This window comes from Impatiens glandulifera, chromosome 5, assembly GCF_907164915.1.
Source record: "Impatiens glandulifera chromosome 5, dImpGla2.1, whole genome shotgun sequence".
Classification (NCBI taxonomy): domain Eukaryota; kingdom Viridiplantae; phylum Streptophyta; class Magnoliopsida; order Ericales; family Balsaminaceae; genus Impatiens; species Impatiens glandulifera.
In genome coordinates, this window is record NC_061866.1 from 49,836,527 (window position 1) to 49,858,235 (window position 21,709).

The window sequence follows — 21,709 nt, forward strand, 5'->3', positions numbered from 1 at the left end:
AATTAATTAATTAATTAATATTCATGGATGGATGGATGGATGATATGAGGAAAACCCACATGATATCTTCTTCCTTTCTATTGGATGGGCTCCACATCCATTGAAGAAAAAGATAAGACAGAAACTCTAATATTAAGCGGTCTCTCTGGAGAAGAAGAAGAAGAAGAAGAAGTAGCTAAATAGTGGGGTGAAGAGGTAAGAGAAGAAACTCATAAATACATATTCATGAATCTCAACCTCAAATACACACACAAAGACGACTTTTTTTAAACTAAACTCCCTCCCACCCACCTACCTACCCAGAGAAACTTGCAAATGAAGAAGAACCCTTAATCTTCTTTAGTCAACTCAGATTTCTCCAATTGAACATAGATTCACTGACGACTGATACTTGAAATGGGTCAGAAATCTGGCATCTCGAAACCGGATCATGGACCTCCCTTACCGGCAATCTCCGTTCCATCACGGGCTTCCTTTGACTCCCTCTTCGCCTACGGGACTGGCTGCAGCCCTGGACCTATGACTCTGGTTTCCAACTTCTTTTCTGATCATTTTCAAGACGTGGGTTCTGCTTCCTTCTCTCAGCTTCTGGCTGGCGCCATCGCCAGCCCTAAGGTAAACTTTCTGGACAACAACAATACTAATAATAACAATTCGTCGTCCAACGAAAGGAGTTCTGAAAGTGTAAGCGAGAGGCAACTAGGGTTTCAGCAAAATCGTCCCACCAGTTTAATGATAGCTCAATCTCCTCTATTTACTGTTCCTCCTGGTTTCAGCCCTTCAGGTTTACTTGACTCCCCTAGTTTCTTCTCTCTATGTCAGGTAATTGATTAATTCAAAAAGACTCTTCATTTTTTGTTAGTAAGATTTGGGGATCTATGAATTTCTCATGCATCTATCTTCATACAACAGAGTCCATTTGGGATAAGCCACCAGCAAGCTCTAGCACAAGTTACAGCGCAGGCAGCATTGTCACAACAGACTTACATGCCTATCCAACAAGACAATCAACAAAATCAACAATCATTTGCATCCATCGAATCTTTCTTAAGCAACCAGTCCTTTGATTTCGATCCGACCATGGGAAAAGAGATAACAATATCAGATCCCGAAAGTTCAGTCATGGAATCTTCAGAGGTTACTCAATCCGATAGGAAAACACTGCCACCACTGCCTGCAGTCGACAGACCTGCTAACGATGGCTACAACTGGAGAAAATACGGCCAGAAACAAGTCAAGGCCAGCGAATATCCTCGAAGCTATTATAAATGTACATATCTGAATTGCCCCGTCAAGAAAAAAGTGGAGCGAAATTTCGATGGCCAGATAACCGAGATTACCTATAGAGGCCAACATATTCACGAGCTTCCTCATCCCGATAAACTAACAAAGAGTAACTTATATACAGAAGGTTCGATGGATGAAACAGAAACCAGAAAGTCAATTGGAACAGTCCCAGCATCTTCTTCCCAATTAGTTACGAGTTACAACGAAGTAGGTATTCGTCGAGATGAGATACGCCTGGATGAGGATGATGACGAAGACGAAGAACCTAATCCGAAGAGAAGACAATCTGGGTAAGGCTTGTCTTATTAAGTGTATTTGATTTTTCTTGAACTGGAGATGTTTTATTTAATTATTATTATACATTGAGCAGGAATGGAGATGTTGGGGGAACATCATACGTTGTTTCGTCACAGAAAACAGTAAACGAGAGCAGAATCGTTGTTCAGACTAGAAGTGAAGTTGATCTTCTGGATGACGGTTACAAGTGGCGTAAGTATGGGCAGAAGTTGGTGAAGGGAAATTCTTACCCAAGGTAATCGAACAATCAATCAATCATCAAAATCCCTCCTCTCTGTTTTGAGTGTCGTATGTTTTATAGATCATGATTCATATTATTTTGCTAGATAGTAATGTAATGTAGTTTTTCGTATCATATGAATAAATGTAGGAGTTACTACAAATGCACGAGCGCTGGATGCAATGTTAGGAAGCACGTGGAGAGGGCTTCGGCTGATCCAAAAGCGGTTGTGACAACTTACGAAGGAAAACACAGCCATGATATACCTGTAGCAGGCGCGAGAAATGGTGGTGGTGGAGGAACAAACAGCGCAATGCAGTTGAAACAGAAAAGGGCGGCGGCTGGAAAGAAACAACAGATGCTGATTGGGGATATTATTGGAGGAGGAGGGGGACAGCTCCTGCTTAAGGAGGAGCAAATAACAACAGCTTGATAAGGTTTCTGTCTCAGAAGAAATATGTTTTTTTATCCGATTTTTTTTTGTGTTTTTTGTGTTGTTGTTGTGTTGAATGTGGCTGGTTTAAGTAACTAAGTGTCTGTTGGTATATATAGTATATGTAGTATGTTTGTTTGTAGGTATGTATACATCTTTCTATATATATATATATTTATATATATATACAACTGATCTAAAGTTATATATTTTTTTCTGGGTTGTAAATGAAACTCCTCAACCATGATAAATGTTGTATGAAGATATGTTTTTGAAAACATGTCTATTATTATTAGTTTGAATTTCCATGAATCCTTGTTCTTAGACTTGAATGCTGTGTGAGGGTCTTCTATTTTGTAGGGATCCCTCTGGTGTATGGCATCCCAAGTGGAAAAATAAGGTGTGTTTGTTTTAATTTTGTTAATTTGAAGGTAAATAAGTGGGATATATTTTATGCAAATTGATTCTAACGGTCTTGAACTTTTTGCTTGTCCAGAAGGAGTTCCCTAAAATTAGCATATCCCTGGCGAGAAGGGATCTCCATCTGATGGTAGAGAAACAAGGGGGAGAAAATGAGAGACAGTTTGGGCCTCAGATTTGAATTATGGTTATGGGATTTTCCGCAGAGTTCTTTCTTAGGACCTGCTAAAGATAGGAGAAAAGGGAATGAAAACCTCTTTCATTTGTTGACAGACTCATTTGCACCATATTTTGGGGGAGGATTTGTGTGTTTCTAGTGGATGGGCGGTGGACTTTGGGGGAGAGTAAATGGGTTGCGTTAGCTCCAAATGGGCGGCGTCCCCTTCTCCTCCTCCGTCTCACATTAATTCAGGAGGAGCAGCATTAGCTCTTCGCAAACACCACCGCCGCAGCAGCTCTAGATCCAGCAGCTCTTCCCGTAAGAAGGGTTCTTCTGCATTTCACAAACGAGGTGAATTTGTAGAACTAGAAGGAATAAAGGAAGAACCTGAAGATGATGATGAAGAAGAGGTTCAGGAGCTCAAGAAGGCTGTTGAATTATTAGAAAGTGTCCCCCGCTCTCGTGAAATAGTACTCAAGTCCAAATCTTTGAAGAATGTAGGTGTTGTTAACATTGAGAGAAGGCCTTCCTTCGGTTTGAGATTCGGTAGACAAACCCAGGCTGAGCAAATTTCTGCCGGTTGGCCTTGTTGGTTGAGCGCTGTTGCTGGTGAAGCCATCGATGGCTGGCTTCCACTCAAGTCCGACTTGTATGAGAAAATGGACAAGGTAAACAATAGTATCTGTTTTCAAACGTGATCTCATCGGAGATACTTGATTAGAATCATTGGCAAATTGATAATCTTTATGATTCTTTTGTATAAAATTTGTGCAGATTGGACAAGGCACATACAGCAATGTGTACCGTGCTCGCAACAAGGAAACCGGAGGAATGTTTGCTCTAAAAAAGGTTCGATTCGACGCTTTCCAACCGGAGAGTGTTAAGTTTATGGCACGAGAAATAGTCATCCTCCGCAAGCTCAATCATCCCAACGTCATGAAACTCGAAGGGTTAATTGCCAACCGATTATCATCCAGCATCTATCTCGTATTTGAATACATGGAACACGATCTTTCCGGTTTATTATCCTGTCCCGACATCAAGTTCACCGATGCCCAGGTTAATTCATTGTGTCCTATCATTTAGTATCACTTTCTGGATCTCTGATGATGATGTTTTCGGTTAATCATTTTCCAGATAAAGTGCTACATGCAACAGCTATTACGTGGTGTTGAGCACTGTCACTCGCGAGGAATAATGCACAGAGACATAAAGACGTCCAATATTTTGGTGAACAACGAAGGGGTCTTAAAGATAACAGATTTCGGATTAGCCAATAATATTTCAGAGCAGAGGCAGGACCTAACCAGCCGTGTTGTGACATTGTGGTATCGTCCACCCGAGCTATTACTTGGATCGACGAGCTATGGTGGATCCATCGATTTATGGAGCGTTGGATGTGTTTTTGCCGAGCTTTTCATTGGGAGACCTATTCTCAAGGGCAGAACAGAGGTTGAACAACTTCATAAGATCTTCAAACTCTGTGGTTCTCCACCCGAAGATTATTGGACCAAGTCTAAACTTCCTCTTGCAAGTATGTTCAAACCTCAACAACCTTATACAAGCACACTTGAAGAGAAATGTATCCAATTCCCACAAAGCGCCGTGAGCCTACTACAAACGTTACTTTCCGTTGATCCTATTGATCGCGAGTCTGCTGCATCTGCTCTTGATTCCGAGGTATAAGTTTGTTTTCTAAACATTTTGTTTCATCTAAAAAAAACAGGAACATGAAGGTGGTTGTTGGTCTTGTTTTGTTTTGTAGTATTTCAAGGTGAAGCCTTTTGCAAGTATTCCATCTATGTTGCCAAAGTATCCACCGAATAAGGAGATGACTGCTAAAATTCGCGAAGAGTGGAAAAGAAAGGCTGCTCATGTTAGATCACGAGCTGGAGAGAGATTCTACCAACAAGATCAAAGGGTAATTAATTAATTTCAGGAAAATTGATTCAGAAAGTAAAAAGCTTGACAATTTATGTTGTGTTTGTAGGAGGAACTAAAGTCATATGATACAAGATCAGAAGTCTCTCAAGTGTCGGATGTGTCTGAAGCAGACAGCGTTCGTTCAGTTCCCCTTGCTCAATCCAGTAGCTTCAATATGACGAGATTATTAAGAGAAGAGGAAAGTATCTTCTCCAGAAAGTTACAGCAACAGGAAGAAGGACACAATAAAATGGTAAGAGCTCCATTCTCAGGACCCATACTGTACCAGGCTGAAAGATTTTGAAGCTAGTCAGTCAGTGAAATCCTGCACGTTTGTAAATTGGGAAAAAGCAGAAAAGAGTGAAATCGCTCTATTCTTCCTTCTTCTTCTATGTCAATCATGAATTGAAGAAATTGAAATAGTTGATGCAGGTTAATTTTTCCCCTTTTTCTTTCTTTCTTTCTTGCTCTAGCTCTCCTTGTTTTTTTATCTTGGATGAGTTGAATCAATCGAATCCCAAAAACTATATATTTGTTATATATATGGTTATGGCGGTAGCACATCGGAGAGGATGCTGCTTTTGTAGTGTTAAAGCTTCTTTATGAATACTAACTAACTACTACTTCTAGTACAGTATTCTCAATCTGTCTGTAATCTTATATCAATGAATTGTGTTCATTTGCATTTACATTTTGGCCTCATTTTTAACACGGTCTATCCCAACTTTCATCGTAATCTCCCAGTTTACATCTTAGCACACTTTCATATTTTTAAATAAGAACAACAATCAACTGCAAATGGAGAAATCAGTTCTTCCTTTAAAAGCACTTAGCGACAGAACTGAATCACGTTCTTCTAATAAGAACAAGAGACCTTAATTTCTCGATTAATCTATTGCCCCTCATTCTTTGAGAATCAGACAGATCTAAAAATACACTCAGTATGTTTTTGGATTTAACAACACAATTTGTGCCCATTACTATGCCTTATGGTATTTCTCTACCAACATTTTAACGACGATATTTTTCCTGTCATTGTTTCTTTCCAATCTTCTTTTTTCACCAATCAACTTTATTGCTAAACAGGTATAACAACTTGATTCGCTACAGCCATTAATGACTTAAGGCTGTTTAATCAATATCGACGATATCTACTAACCGTAGTTGTAGGGCTTAGTTTCGGTTTAAATTAAATTTGACATTATGTCTATTCAAATATTCTTAATTTGTTTGCATCTATAATTGATTATTTAATTTTTAATTTTATACTATATAAGGTGAAGAGAGAAGTTATGATTCAAATCAAATGATAAAATACTTGTTATTTTAGAATAAGCAACATAAAAACTAATTTGCTAACTGTGCATATTATGGGCAACAACACCGACTAAAAGCAATAACTTAATTTGTGATAGAATAGCTTAAAAGGAACAAATCATCATAAGATGATGAACAATGAAAAAACAAACTAATTGTTGAGAAAAAAAAGCATTCAATCGTTCTATCAATATATTCATTGTAAAATGCACATTTCAATAGAGAGAGACCTCATCAAAACAATTAAATGTACTTTCTGAAACATCTCCTCCCCAAGCTATTTGATATGCATAATAACATGGGGGGAGAGAAAGAGACAATAGAAAGAAAGAAACAAAGAAAGAAGCAGAGAGACATTAATAACAGTTGTTGTTCTTGTTGTTGTTGTTGTTGTTATAAGAGAGAGCATATTTAGTTTTCCATACACTTCCATGTCTTATGTTATTTACATCAAACATTATTCTCCCCCAAGAAACAAAATCTCTGTTTTTGATTAAACAATCAATTATCTTCTGGGATCACGAGTGTAGGGATTTGACCATGATTAACCAAATCAATCTTGTTTAGTCTCATGCAGCAAAGCACTGTCTCTGGCAGCTCTTCTGGTTTCTGTGCCTGTTTATTTTTTATTTTTTTTTGTTCATTCCCCAAATTAATATACAAAACACGACAAATACAACACCAGTTTATTTATTAAAACCTACCTGCATCGTTAGACCCAAATCAATTATTCCATTCCTCAAACGTTCTCTAAACGATTCAATACCCTTCCTTGCCAAGTAACTGAACCGATGAACATCCAGGTCAATCTCAAAGTAATTAGCTCCCTGCACCCACCACCACCCCCATTTAAAATCATAAGAATAAAAACATTCATTTTTAACAAACAAACAAATAATACTTCCACCTGATAGAAACTGTGCTGGGGCCTTGAAAGAAAGGGCTTTTCGTTATATGAATTTACAAGCCTCCTTTCTGTAGCACTTGTGACAAAATCATCAGGATTCACAAAACCAGCCAGAATCTTTAACCTTTCTCGGACAGAGACTAGTGTTTCTTTTTTAGTATACCCTTTAACCCTTTCCATCTCATCATCAACCAATTTCTGTTTCACAACACAAACAAATCATCAACAAATTTCTGTTTTAAAAAAGGGATGTATGCATCATGAAGTACTTACCTTGATACTATCCTGAAATGCAACTGAGACGTCATTCTCATAAGTTTCAGACAGTCTGAAATATAGGACGAGGCTTAGGCCTTCACCATTGGCATCACCAACAAACATAGGTGCAGGATAAGTGGGAATCTGCAGTAATCCATATATAGATATAATTTTATTTCATTAACAAAATTTTATTCCAAAATTCTATATGGCTGCTGAAGTTGCACCTGAATGTTGACGATTAGGAGAGAAGGCAACTTTTCACTTGCTTTTGCTGAAGGAAGCTCAAGATGCTGAGCAATGTGATTAACCTTTCTTGGGCAAGCGAACAAATCCATTCCAATAGGTGTGTAAGCACTGAACTCTGGAGCATGGGATTTCTTCTTATCTCTGCAAATTTGAATTTCAAAAAGCATAAAATATACCTCTTCCAATATTCCATATGTAAAACCAATAATAACATCAACGTACAAGAAATAGCTATCGCCTCTAAGCTTAAAACTTGACGGTGCAATCTCAGACCAAGTTCCAGAAATTGGCTTTCCATCAACCGCACAAGGAATCAAGAGTCCTGCTTTGGGACGATAATAAAAGCTTTTTGTTTCACCTGTATGTGGAAAGAGAAGATGTAAATTTTATTTCAAAAAAACGTTTGTTATAATTAAAAGTACTTACAATATCCAGTGGTCTCTTCTCCATCGACAGACGTTCTCTTCAAGGAGAGTCTTATCACAGTGGATTTACGAGTCTGAGTTTGTTGACCTAATATAATTGTGTCATTAAAACTCATGGAAGAAACTAACTGAGGTAAGTTAGATTTGGTAAAAGTCTCCCCAGTGTTATCTTCAAAACCTCCATTGTCAAGCCTTAAGTTAAAGCTTCCATGAACAGAATCTAGGTTCTTTATTCCATTCATTTGGGAACTTATTAACGTATATCCTTTTGACTCCGTTGACATCTCGTTCCCATCGATTTTCACATAACTCTCATGGTATTCTTTGTAAGTTGAATTGTTGTCAATAAAGTGTGATGAGGTTTCATACTGAAAGATTTGTTGGCTACTTGTAATGCAAGGGGGACAATCTGCATTGAGAATAATAATAATAATAATAATAATACATCGGCTTATTACAACAGCTTGGTCGGAAACACAAGATATTCATTACCTCCATCATGAACACTGCTAAATTCATCATCACCATCAGAGTCCATTAAGCTAAGAGAATCAAACCAAGTTTCCTCTTGACAGATCACTGGTGGAAACAAGAAATTAGTCCATAACCCAAATTTTATTAGTTTATTTTTATGGAAATTAGAAATGGAGAATGAATACCTGAATCAATCTGATACTGCAACTGTGCGAGTTGAAACAAAGAATTGGAGACTCCGGTTCTTCCGCAGTTAGCCGTTGCTTGAACAAAGTCGTTAACAAGAGTTCCAGACTGATTCTTCCTCTTCCTGATTCCTTCAGCAGCAGCCTTTAGAAGCTTTCTCCTTCTTTTACTAGTCCAACTGCGTTTGCTCACTATTTTAATGGTGCGAGAGGGCATGGATAAACAAGCACCCATTTCCCTGTAACTTATCTATTCGATCCTAAAACTCAAGGATGATCTTAGTGCAAATGCAAACCTCGTTGATAAACTGCATCAACAAATTTGAAAAATGGACAGTGAATCCTCATTCTTTTCTCATAAAGCTTTTCAAGGATATTGAATCACCAATTCCATTGCGGAGAGCATTCAGATAATAAAGCCAATTCAAATGTCCAGTAAAGCTGAATACCAGCTAATAAGTTTTTTTCTTAAAAAAACACAAGAAGGGCCATAGACAGGTTCAATTCAAGTTAAATGGAGAAGACAGAAAAATCCTATAAAATAATCAATGACGAGATATGCACTCCTTGCTTCCCCAATAACATAGGCAGCTATCAAATAATACAAAGCAAGCTTAAACAAACAAACAAATATAGGTTCAATCCAAAATACGTAAATCGGAGAAAACGAAGGAACTGGGTAACAACAAATTAGGGTTCTTCTGGATTGAAAATGAAATGGGTTTAAACAAACCTTAAAGATTGATCAATGTTGCGAGAACGAGGAAGATCAAGAGCATTGGAAACAGAGAACTTTCCAATTCCTCTCTCTCTCTCACTCACTCTCTCTCTCTCTCTCTGTCTCCCTCTGGGTGAGGAAGAACAGTGAGGGATTGGGAGAGAGATGGAGAGGGAGGATGGTGGATCCTTTTGTGTGGGCATAGAAGAGAAGATTGAAAACTCCATTTTGGCCATTTTCTGTTACGAGCGTGGGAGGGAGAAGGCGATTGGTGTCCCCTCATTCCAGCTCTAGAGGTCCGTAGAGCTAGACAAGCCTTTGCCGGTCAGGCTAGCAGCCGATCAAACCCAACATTTTCGATGGTTCAAAATCTCTCCCTCTCTTTCTCCTCCATATCAATAACTAACCCTCTCCATCAAAGAAACAGAAGAACACCTTGTTTCATTTTTAGTTACATAAATAATCTTTTAATATTTCGATAAAATATTTAGAAATAATTTCAAATAATACATCATAGGCAAAATATGGTTTTATTTTTATTTTACCGGTTTATTGGTAAATCGAATCTCACTTTTCGGTTAACGATTTTTTTCGATTCTCACGACTCCGGTTAAATAATTTTCGGTTGAACTTTTTTAAACGGTTTAAACGATAAACCGGTAATAATTTAATTATATATTTATATGAGTTATTTTATAAAAAATATTAAATATATTATAAATAATATTTAATAATTTATATATTAATTCTTTTTAATAAAGACTTTTAAAATATATTATATTGTTACAATAATAATATAATATATTATAACATATTTCTAAAAAATAATGAAAAATAGTATGACACAAACAAAAATTTTGAAAAATAAAATTGATTAATAAATTTAATACTTAATTTAAAAATTGAATTATCATTCACGGTTAAATCGGTTAATCGACCGGAACCAGTAGAACTAGAACCGGTAAAACCGATATCAATATTAATCGGTTAACTGTTTTATAAAATATAAGGGAAACTCAGACTTAACTAGAACCGATTAATCAACCGGCCTATATCCCTACTCGGGTTCAACACATATAACCTGGTTAATAAAGCCTACATCCCTACTCGGGTTCAACACATATAACCTGGTTAATAAAGCCTACATCTCTACTCGGGTTCAACACATATAACCTGGTTAATAAACCTGTCAAAACGGGTTGACTTGAAATCATTAAGTGGCTTTAATTCTCCTTTATTCTTATTTTTTAGTTCATTAATTATTTTTATTTTTTATTTTTTAGTTCATTAATTATATTTTAGGTTATATTAAATAAATATAATATGTGTATTATTTTAATAAAACTAACATAATTTAGTTATTATAGAGTAAATTAATATTTGTTGGTGTTATTATTATTATTTTTATTATTTTAGCTGAGGATATTAGTGGTCTGAAATGACCCAAATAGACGGTAAATTCGTTTAACATAATTTTTTTTATTTTAAAATGAAATAGAGACTTATTATTAATTAGATTTATTTAAATTGGATTGGATTTAATTTAAGTCGGTTAATTACATATAAACATAATAGGATGAACATTAGAAATTTTAAAATGAATTACTATACCATTAAACCCGACAAGTCGAAAAAAACATAAACAAATATCTCTAAATAAAATAGAAAAAATTGGTAATTAAATAAGAAAATCATGAAGTTCTTTATTTTTTAGAATTATGAAAATAAATGATTGTGACGAAAATAAAATAGAAATGTTTCTCAGTATGATCAGTTGACAAAACAGATAGGTTGAAGATCAAGAGAATTCCAGAGCGAAGAATCGTCAGAATCATCATCATCTTCTTCTTCATCACTTCCAGTTCCTGCAACTGAAAAATTAGTATTATCTCCCACAACCGTCTCTAATTCCTCTCTTCTTCCCACAGTTTCATCGCTCTCTAATTTCTTCTTCTCCTCCTCCATCTCAACTGTGTTATTATTCTTCCTGCAAGCTTTCCATAAACTGGTAATCAAGTTATCATCAGACTGTAATCTCCCGCTCATCTCTACCTTTCTGTTCCCATTCTCTATTACAGATCCTGCATCAGGATCTTTTAACTTGAGTAGACATTCATGTATACCATTAAAGGCATAGAGAGAAGCAGAGAACTTCCTCTCATATGATCTCATCCTCTCCATTGCATCTCCATCTCCAAGCTCTGTCTTCTCATCATCTATTATTATTGGATCATCAGCAATCTCAAATGGAAAATAAATACTTGGAGATGATGTTGACCCCATTATTAAATCATCTGTAATATTTTCATAATCCAAACCCTCTTCCAACAAACTCATGTTAACTAATTCCTCTGATTCTACTTCTTGATCTTGATCTTGATCGTCAGTTTTAGTGAAGTCCTCTTGATCATTGTTTAGAAGAAACTCTAAATCGGAAAAGTTGGCTATTTGGGTTTGATCTGTTGCAGACTCTTCATCTTCATGATGATGATTAATGGGCATACAAGATGAAGAAGAAGAAGGGATAGAGTTGTTTCTGGCTTTAAGCCTGTGAAGAACAAGATTAGTGATTCTTGAGGAAGAGAAATCAGAATTAGAAGGCCAGAAATTAGTACGAGTGTTGGAGCCTCTAAGCAAACAAGCAGCTTCATCATAAGCTCTTGCTGCTTCTTCAGCCGTGTCAAAAGTTCCTAACCAGACCCTTACTTTTTGAATTGTGTCCTTAATCTCAGCCACCCATCTCCCGGAAGGCCGCTGCCGGACACCCACAAATCGTTTCTGGGCTCGTCGGGATCCGCCGCCGGCTGCCACCTTCATTTGATCATCATCCCATTCAAGTTTTCCTTCAATCCCACAACCCTCTTCAATATCTATAGATTTTCTTTTTCTTCCCATTCTCTTCACCTATCTCAATTCAACTTTTTATAAAGTGGGTTTGATTGTTTTGGGTTGTGAAATTGTGAGAGTTGATATTTATAATTATCATGTTGTGTGGAAATGAAAGAAAATGAAGAAGTTGAATGGGTCTTCTAATTCATACATAATATGAAGACAAATGGAGCTAAGTATTTGTTTTATTCATAATTAATTAATGTTTTCATAACTAAAAGAGACTATTTCCTTCACTTCATAGCTTTTGCTCCAAATACCCATTCTTTTGTTTTTATTGACCTAAGAGAATAAAAAGTTGTTTGTACTTAAAATGTTATTTTCTATTTGTCTTTTAATTTCTTCTTCATCAAAGGGTTACTTTGACCAGGTCAATATTATCCTAGGGCAACATATGGACTATATATGCATTAACATCTCAAATATTAGAAGAAATTGTATTGTTAACCTTTATTTCAAAATAATGTAAACAAATTTATTAATAAATTAAAGATTTCAAGTTGGATTATTTAATCACATAACAAATGGCAATATTTTTCTTAATTTTATTATAATTTATAGAGCAAGAAAGTCTATGGAGAATGTCCTATTTATTTTCCTTTTACTTTTACTTTTATAATTTGCACTCATTTTCATATATCTCTCCCAAATTCTAGAAAGTTATCATTTTTTTTTCTAACTAAGAGTCACTGAATAAGAATTTTTTAGTCGGAGAGGGTCCCTCTTACCTGTATTCTCATTATTTTTATTAGTTTTTTATTTTTTTACTATATATATAATCAGTTATAAAATGACATGACTTTTTCCGGGGTTATTTACTAACCCTAGGTCAATAAAAAAAATTCAATATCGTTCAGAATATTTTGTAAAAATTCTTTCGAAATCATTTGATTGTTTTGTTCGCCTTACTCTATTTCATTACTCATCGTTACGGGTCTTTGGAGTCGCCTTCGAGAAATTACAAGAGTGTTCGATCTTCATCGTTAAAAATTTAATTATTGTTTATTGTAAATATGTCATATTGTTTAACACTTAGATTTTTATTTAATTGTTTTTAATTTGTTGACAATATGTTTTCCACAATTTTTCTGAAGAAATAGCCATGTAATCTAACTTTCAATATATAAATTCTTGTTTGAATTAATGCAAATTAATTTCTTTAAAAAATTAAACAAAATGAATAAGTTTATTGACAATCATTTTTTATTTCAATCTAAGTTGTTGTTAATGAGAATTAAATATCAAACATTTAATTTCTTAAATAAAATTCTTTACATTTAAATTGCTATAATAAAATATTATTATATAATGATTATTTTTGTTCTAACTGTTTGTCACAAATATACCACTCAAAGTTAAATTGATTGGCTGAAGAAGAGAATTAGTACCGAGTTGTACTATAGTTTGGAAGCAAGAATTAATGTTAACTAGTATTCATTGAAGTGATTCATACGAATGAGACGGTGTCATTATCATTATAATTAAATTATTAAGTAAGGGTTTAATTTAAAGTAACGGTGAATACAAGGTCCCACTACAAGAAAACTTGTCCAGACCGCTAATAAGCCTATATTGATAATGACGAATTACTTAATAACTAATAATATTTTTCTTATCAATTTTTGTTTTTCAGCTAGCTAGCAACCCCGTGAACAAGTTATTGCAAAATTTTATTTTAATAATATTGATCTTTTGATGAATCATTTATTAATGATGCATATCAATCATAACATTATTATCATTAAATTGTCTAAGACTAACATACAGAATCATAATGATCTATTACATTTCTTGAAGATCTTCGTGTTATCATATTTTGGGCATATTTTACCATTTTTTCTACACCTAATAACTTTGTCAGAGTCAATGAATTATTAATTTTTCTTTATGCTCTATAGATTCATTTTCTTAGCTCAAATTTTCAAGTAATAGGAATTATGTTTAATTTCATGGAGTAAGAATTGAGTTTGACTGGAATTGTTTCTTAGTCATCTGGATTTGTTGATCCATCTTAGTCATTGTGAATATTCTTTCACCAAGAGCTTGTTCGGTTTGGGGTTATTTTAAAAATTTAGAGAGAAAATAAATAATGATTAGTGATGATTTTGAAGAGATGATGATTATTTTTAGTAAAAAGACTTAAAGGGTATTGATATTTATAAATAAAATATAAAATAATAATTTAAAATAAAGGGTATTTTAGTATTTTGGTTAAAGATTTGAGTGATGTGATAAATAAAAAAGAGTGATGTAATAGATAAAAAGGAATGAAGTGATATTTGATTTTGTATGAATTTTTTTAAAAACCCATATCATACCGAACAAGGCCCAAGCTAACTCACAAGTTGTAAAAAAAAAATAAAAATAAATTGTTGAACAAAAATATCAATAAAAGTTTTATTGGACTATTAATTGTGTATCTATTTTATTTTATCTCAAATATTAAATGAATTGATATTTTTTGTGTGTATTCTATTTGGGTTTATTGAATATGGTCTTATTTATTGGGTTATTGGGTTATAAGCCTTGTATCAACTATTTATTTATATCTCCTAGTAACTCATTTGGGAATGATGTATTTGCTTGATAGTTGATTGTTGTTATTTATTATTTTAATAAAAAAGATTCATGATTGTTCTTAAAAAAAAAGGTTATTAATGAAAAGTATTAAATATTTTAAACTAATAAATTACACAAACTATTAATGAGAATAAAAAATGATCTGCTTACCAAAATTCATCCAAAAAAATGTTTTATCTATCAAAACAGAAGAAACCAAACTAAAAAAATGAGAATAGTCTAATATATTTTTTTAAAAAATTATAAAATATAATATAAATGATAATCAAACTTCAAACTTAAAAAAAAAAAAAAAAAAAAAAAAAAAAAAAAAAAAAAAAAAAAAAAAAAAAAAAAAAAAAAATTCAAAATAAAGAAAAAAATGAAGCTAAACCTATTAAAAAACACGGAATTAATCATTTAAAATAAGTCAAAATTCTCCCTGGATAATAAATAAGTTTAAAATAAATATTTACTATATTTAATTTCAATAAAATATATATTTCTTAATACATAAAACTAAATAAAACCGTTTGAAAGGCAATTTAAAAATTAAAAATACCAATTATAGCGTGAGAAAAACTCAATTTTGTCTATCGTTGTTCATAGCGTTCTCCACGTGGCGGCACTAGAAGGAACCACCCTGAATGGGTTTGCCAGCTGGCAGAAACCGAGTACATCTGTACAAGGAGATGGTATTATATTTATTTTTATTTTTTCCCCTTAAAATAATATTACAATTATTATTAATTAAGATATAAACACAGTTAGAGAGTTAACTTAACAATTAACAAGACCGTAACTTTATTTAATATATTTGAAATTTGATAAAATAGAGGGTTTATTAAAAAATAATTAGCTCAAAATTTATAAATATATTGTAAATAAAATCTAAAAAAAGAAAGAAGATGCAAGTTCTCCACTCCGGCGAGCGGTTTATCTTGTCTTTGAGCAGACGTATTTCTTTGAGAAGAAGAGAGGACCGGCGATTTCATCCAGATTTCACGGCGACTTTTCAGGTTCATCTTCTTCTCATTGCAATCCTATCATATTTGATTCTTTTTTATTGATGAACTTAATATTTTAGCCAGTTCTATCAATAATCTTACATGCATTCATTCATCCTTATCTATTATTGCAAAATATTACTTAATCTTCTTACCTACCTAGTGCTATGATTTGTTGATCCCGAGTCTTAATCGTTATGACGCAGAGGCAGTGGTGATTTGAACAGAAGTTTGTTCAGTATTTCAATATGAGCGGTGTATACGATGGATATGAACGTCAGTATTGTGAGCTTTCCGCTAATTTAACTAAGAAATGCGGCTCAGCTAGTCTTCTTGATGGAGGTGAGGAAGAAAACCTGCGTTATTTTTATCTTTTCACTTGATTGATGCTACTTTTCATCATCCGTGTAGCCACAGAATCCCTAATTGGATACTTTTTTCACTCATGTTTTGGTTATTATCATCATTGATCTAGGTTTAGATTTATCAGGAATGCCTAAAAGAAGATGAAACTAACCATGTAGTTTACAAAGGCTTTCATAATAAGGTCAATAATTGAATCATTCGAATGTTTTTAAGCTTTTGCACTTACCTTTTTCTTGATTGATGATGGTGTGAATCAAATCATCAATAGAGATTGATTTATGATATTTGTGCCACTACAAGTTCCACACAAATCAGTTCTTTCCATTCCTAACAGCTTTATTATCTCTGATTTTGCAATAGTAAACTTGTTTGTGGAAAGTTCTTTCCATAATGCTGATTAGGTTCCATAAGACATGGACTTTTAGCGAATCTGTTTTACGATTTGCAGAGCAAAAGAAGCAAAATGTTTCAGAAATCAGAATTGGTCTGGACGAGGCAGAGTCTTTGGTACAGTGTAGAATATGTCCTCAACTTACAATTCTTTTCAGTCCTGCAAATTTACGCGATACTCATTCTTATTGGTTTGTTTGTTTCATATGTAGATCCGGAAAATGGACCTAGAGGCAAGAAGTTTGCAGCCAAATATAAAAGTTGTACTACTAGCAACACTCAAGGAATACAAATATGATCTGAACAATTTGAAAAGTAAAGTAAAAGAAATTACTTCAAACAACTCTAACCAAGCTGCAAGTGCAAGAGATGAGTTACTCGAAACTGGAATGGTTGATGACCACTTGGTACATAATTCCCTTTTATAATCTGAACAATACAAATCTTATTGTCTTTCAGCCCATTTACATTTCATGTGGGGATTAGAATCAGGTTTCAGATGATCAGAGGGCAAGGCTTTTGGTATCTAGCGAGAAATTAAGCAAGACTGGTGACAGGATTAGACAAGGTCAGAAGACCATGCTGGAGACGGAGGAGCAAGGCATTTCTATCCTTCAAAATCTACATCAACAACGACAACCGCTCTTGCAGGCTCATGATACAGTATATAGATTATTATTAATTACCTTATAGTCCAATGAAACGCTGGACAGTTTCTAACTTAGTTTGATATATTGCAGCTTCATGGAGTGAACCATAACATAAGTGGGAGTAAGAGAATTCTAGGAAATATTTCGAGAAGGATGAACAGGAACAAGTGGATTATTAGCACCATAATCGCTGTCCTTGTTATTGTGATTTCCCTGGTATTGTATTTCAAACTTTCTTAGTTGCCCAGGTTTTATGTCTTGTCTCTACTCATGTGTGTTTTTGTTGATCTTGGAGTGTATAATCACTATAATGTATGCCTTACATACTAAATAAAGAGGCTTGGCTAGTGTTTTCAAAAAAAGAAAATTTTGCGAATGAAAAAATGGAGATGCGGGGGATCGAACCCCGTGCCTCTCGCATGCAAAGCGAGCGCTCTACCATTTGAGCTACATCCCCATATGTTAAAATATTATTACTTAAACAAAACATACAATCAATAAGAAACAACGAATGAAATGCAAACCCTATATATACGGGGATCGGAAATCATTTCTTCATTACAAGTAACTAAGCAAAGTCAACCAAATCTCTCTGGTTTCTCAATCACAACCAAGAAGACGAGCCGACCATGTCTTACTTTCCCAGAGATCATCAAGCTGACGACGTCGATGACTTTGATGATTACGATCCCACCCCTTATGGAGGCGGGTACGACATAGTTCTTACCTATGGTCGCCCCCTTCCACCATCTGAAGAAACCTGTTATCCCAACACTTCTTCCTCCAATGAAGATTTTGATTACGGTCGTCCTCAGTATTCTTCTGAAGCTGAGCCCTCCGCTTATGCTGACGAGGTATTGGAGGACGAATACAAGAGCTACTCCCGCCCGCCTAATCGCCGTCCTCAGAGTACACCTCAGCCCAACTATGGCTTCCAGCCTGGTGGTGGAGGATCCGATGAGCCTGGATTTGGATCTGGGTATGGTAGGAAACCGAGTTATGGAGAAGAGGAAGGAGATGGATCTGGGTATGGCAGGAAGCCCAATTATGGAGGAGGAGGAGAAGAAGAAGGTGAGAGATATGGATCTGGCAGGAAACCAAGTTATGGACAAGAAGAAGAAGGAGGTGGAGGAGGATATGGATCTGGGTATGGCAGGAAACCAAGTTATGGAGAAGAAGAAGGAGGTGGAGATCGATATGGATCTGGGTATGGAAGGAAACCAAGTTATGGAGAAGAAGAGGAAGGAGGTGGAGGATATGGTAGGAAACCAAGTTATGGAGAAGAAGAACAAGGAGGTGAAAGATATGGATCTGGATATGGAAGGAGGCCTGAGAGGACTGAAAATGAGGAGCCCCGTTATGGAGAGGAGAGGCCGAGCTATGTGCAGCCTGATCATGATAGCCCTGAAGTAGGAGATCAGTATGGTAGGCCAGCCTATGGTAGGCCAAGCTATGGTAGGAATGAAGAGGGTGAATATGGAAGGCCGACCTACGAAAAGCGTGATGAGGATGATGATGATGAGAGCCATGGCCGCAAGAAATATGTAAGCTCATTCTTCCAATCCCTGTTGCAACATTGTCTTTGTTTGTTTCATATCTGTTGCATTGTTGTTTCTGGTTTTGAAATCCATGTATGTCCGTTGAGAATTGGATAGGAACAGGTTTAATGGATCAAAAGATTATGTCTGAGATTAGGATATAGCATAGGGAAAACTACAATGCTAAATGATATGCTTAACTACACACTTTCATATAGTGTTTGGTCTTAAGATAAGATATGAGTTTAGCTGATTTCTGAAATATTTGACAGGGAGGTGATGATAATTCGGGTGATGAGCAAGAGGAAAGGCGTTACAAGCACCACAGCCACCACCACCGCAAGCACTATGATGACTGATCAAATTGCATGTTCAGTGTAAAAGTTGCCATTCTATTACTACTACTACTATTACTAAATAAAGAGAAAGGGCAATTTGATCACTTTTATCCTCCTCTACTGTTGTGATAACATTTGTTTGAGCTTTCCTTTCCCTGAGAAGATGTCATAGACATCTCTGTTCCTTTGTTTCTGTCAAACTTCCCTTTGTTTGTTGCTCCAAAGTGTGTGTGTTTCATGTTTTTTTTCTTTCTTATGTTTGTCAAAGAAAGACCTTTGGGTTGGTATTAATATTATTACTCTTGTGTTCAAACATTTGGTCTTTGTTGTGCTGCTTCTTTCATTGTTGGCTTTGTAACTCTTCTACCCTAACCCACCTCTAATCAACAAGAGTAGGTCACCAATTGAATGCCTAAAATTGAAGTGAGGAGTCCTAATTTTTTAAACTCATTCTATCCTATTTCAAGATATTTCTTTATTTTTATACTGATTAGCCACAAAGGGTGATTTTTTTGAAGAAAATGGTATTGCCTGAGAATGAGACAGATAAATGGAGAAGCTTCATGGATGGGACTCAAATTAATCAGAATTTGGATCGCCTCAAATCAATACCGCTGAACCTAACTAAAGAGAGTCCAAGATGTTCAATGGTCATCACCAATTCTCCATCTATCTTTGCCAAATATTCTTATGTATTGTGTATTGTGTATTTGTGTGTGTGTTTGTTTGTTTATGTGCAATAAAATAAAATCCATGTGTAATGCACTAATGTTAGCTGGTGAGCAAAAGTTTGTATTTCCTGATTGATTGGTTATTAATTATATATTATGCAATGAAATAATTATATGGTGTATTTGATATATAATTATTATGATCCTTAAAGTACTTGTTACGAATTACTAAATTTTGTAATAGGTTTATTATTAACTTATTCATACGATAGTCGGTGCTCGAACTGAAATTTTGAGGCTTGAGGCGAGCACAAAACTTGGTGCCCTCAAAACTTAATATTCATACATATATTTTTTATCGATTTAAATATAATAGTATTTGTAACATAAATTCTAGAAATAAAATATCATCAAAACAATATGTCATAAGTAATACTAAAAAAACAAAAAAGATTCAAACAAAATATAAAATTCATGTTCCAAACTAGTACATAGTCACTTGAATATTACTTGTCTCGCATTTTTTGAAACGAAAGTATTGATCAAGTTTGCGTAATCAACTTTCTCAATAGTTTTTTTCTCGATAGATAACATAGCTAACCCATTTAGTCTTTTTGCGACATAGTTGATAGAAGATAAGTTTTAATCAACTTTAATTTGGAAAAACTCTTTTCCGCAGATGTAACAGTAACTGGTGTAGTCAGCAAAACTCGATATGCGATATAGGAATTTTGATAACAACCATCCATTGTTTTCAAATTATTCAACACATCAATCGCTCTTGTTGCTTCTACAGATAATGAATGTCTTAACAACTTTAGTTCTAGAAATAAATCTGATCCATCAACATCGGAGTGCCCATCATGTGTGTTAAAAAATTTTAAGATTAACAAATGAGCTCAAGAGACTATCATCATCAATAGACTTCAACTTCTCCAAACTAAATAAAAACCCAAAGGTTTTTCGTACTTTTAAAATTGCTCAAACCGAGTTTGAAGTGAAGAAAGAGTTTGATCAATTATAAATAAGAAGTAATTAACTCAAAAAGATTCTTTAGAAGATTGAGTTACCTCTTCACTGTAGATATCATCAAATTGTCTCTTTTTCCGCATGATGCGTTTTTCTCGGAAAATAGGTTCAATTCCCACTTCACTTGCAATATGTTCGGCTTCAGCCAAGGCTTGATCAAATCCAAATTTTTTAACTCTTGGAGAAAAGAAATAAGCCCCTTTAACTGTCCGAAAGCAACATCAATATCCATTTTTTATGATTGGAGAAACTTACTGACAATGTTAATCTCATATAACAACTTGTACCAAATTATCATTCCGGTTAGTTATTCAAAATTTTCAAGTTCAAATAATGCAAGATACAGATTGTGAATTCATCATTTCACCAGACAAGTCCTCAACAACCAAAAAAATCAAGTAAATCGAACCAAAATCTTACCGAAATCGGAGGAAGAACTCTAGTGGGCAGTGGCGCAATGCCGAGAAACAAGGGTGAAACGAGCGAAAAAGGCCCAAGAGCTCGGGAAGGAGACGACCGAGTTTTCTGCTCCGATTCCGGCAAGCTGGAGGATTGACGACGGGCTTGGGGTTTGGGGGAGGTGTTTCCTTTTCTTTTTCCAGAATGCTTGTTCTTATTTTTTTCCTTAATTTTGTTGACAAATGGGAATCGTGCGATTCTTTTTTCCAAGTAAGATATTGTTTTTTATTTTTATTTTTTTGAATACAAATTAAATTAGAGCTTATCATTGATTTATCAATCATTATTTATGGGCTTTTAAAAATAAACCCATAAACATATCATTATAATTTTATTTTATTTTTGAAGATTTTGGTGCCCAAAAATATTTGGGCCTGAGGTAATTGCCTAACTTATTACACAGCAGGTCCGGGCCTGGTTTTAGTTCTGTCAGAAAAAAATATATATTACTACTTTGCATATTAAGTTATTTGAAAAAAAAAATTAAAATAAAATCCAATTTAACTTTTTTAAATATTTTTTAAAATATTAATACATTTG

At 34.5% G+C, this 21,709-nt stretch overlaps 6 protein-coding genes and 1 non-coding gene across 7 annotated transcripts; 4 read left to right on the forward strand and 3 right to left on the reverse strand.

The window, feature by feature from the left end:
* The first annotated feature begins 158 nt into the window (after positions 1-158).
* Positions 159-2,513, forward strand: LOC124938744 (probable WRKY transcription factor 3). The gene is made up of 4 exons (XM_047479243.1): positions 159-822; positions 913-1,577; positions 1,658-1,819; positions 1,955-2,513. The coding sequence occupies exons 1-4, from the start codon at positions 397-399 to the stop codon at positions 2,235-2,237; spliced, it is 1,536 nt and encodes a 511-aa protein (XP_047335199.1). The 5' UTR covers positions 159-396; the 3' UTR covers positions 2,238-2,513.
* A 354-nt stretch (positions 2,514-2,867) lies between these two features.
* LOC124938743 (protein IMPAIRED IN BABA-INDUCED STERILITY 1-like) lies at positions 2,868-5,429 on the forward strand. Its single transcript, XM_047479242.1, has 5 exons — positions 2,868-3,485; positions 3,592-3,876; positions 3,955-4,497; positions 4,583-4,738; positions 4,808-5,429. The coding sequence occupies exons 1-5, from the start codon at positions 3,006-3,008 to the stop codon at positions 5,042-5,044; spliced, it is 1,701 nt and encodes a 566-aa protein (XP_047335198.1). The 5' UTR covers positions 2,868-3,005; the 3' UTR covers positions 5,045-5,429.
* An 810-nt stretch (positions 5,430-6,239) lies between these two features.
* On the reverse strand, positions 6,240-9,681 carry LOC124938486. Its single transcript, XM_047478928.1, has 10 exons — positions 9,289-9,681; positions 8,556-8,863; positions 8,389-8,475; positions 7,898-8,305; positions 7,694-7,829; positions 7,450-7,612; positions 7,238-7,366; positions 6,965-7,162; positions 6,762-6,884; positions 6,240-6,672 (listed from the first exon to the last, which is right to left on the reverse strand). Exons 2-10 carry the CDS (start codon positions 8,788-8,790, stop codon positions 6,559-6,561), a joined length of 1,593 nt encoding a protein of 530 aa, XP_047334884.1. The 5' UTR covers positions 8,791-8,863; positions 9,289-9,681; the 3' UTR covers positions 6,240-6,558.
* A 1,299-nt stretch (positions 9,682-10,980) lies between these two features.
* Positions 10,981-12,218, reverse strand: LOC124940560 (ethylene-responsive transcription factor ERN1-like). The gene has a single exon (XM_047481083.1). The coding sequence runs from the start codon at positions 12,166-12,168 to the stop codon at positions 11,044-11,046; it is 1,125 nt and encodes a 374-aa protein (XP_047337039.1). The 5' UTR covers positions 12,169-12,218; the 3' UTR covers positions 10,981-11,043.
* Positions 12,219-16,463: 4,245 nt separating this feature from the next.
* LOC124938082 (vesicle transport v-SNARE 13-like) lies at positions 16,464-17,429 on the forward strand. The gene is made up of 4 exons (XM_047478454.1): positions 16,464-16,601; positions 16,697-16,891; positions 16,971-17,147; positions 17,225-17,429. The coding sequence occupies exons 1-4, from the start codon at positions 16,485-16,487 to the stop codon at positions 17,372-17,374; spliced, it is 639 nt and encodes a 212-aa protein (XP_047334410.1). The 5' UTR covers positions 16,464-16,484; the 3' UTR covers positions 17,375-17,429.
* An 89-nt stretch (positions 17,430-17,518) lies between these two features.
* TRNAA-UGC lies at positions 17,519-17,591 on the reverse strand. The gene has a single exon. It is a non-coding gene; the product is annotated as a tRNA-Ala (tRNA).
* A 96-nt stretch (positions 17,592-17,687) lies between these two features.
* LOC124938081 (uncharacterized protein At5g39570-like) lies at positions 17,688-19,319 on the forward strand. The gene is made up of 2 exons (XM_047478453.1): positions 17,688-18,678; positions 18,945-19,319. The coding sequence occupies exons 1-2, from the start codon at positions 17,764-17,766 to the stop codon at positions 19,029-19,031; spliced, it is 1,002 nt and encodes a 333-aa protein (XP_047334409.1). The 5' UTR covers positions 17,688-17,763; the 3' UTR covers positions 19,032-19,319.
* The last annotated feature ends 2,390 nt before the right edge of the window (positions 19,320-21,709 follow it).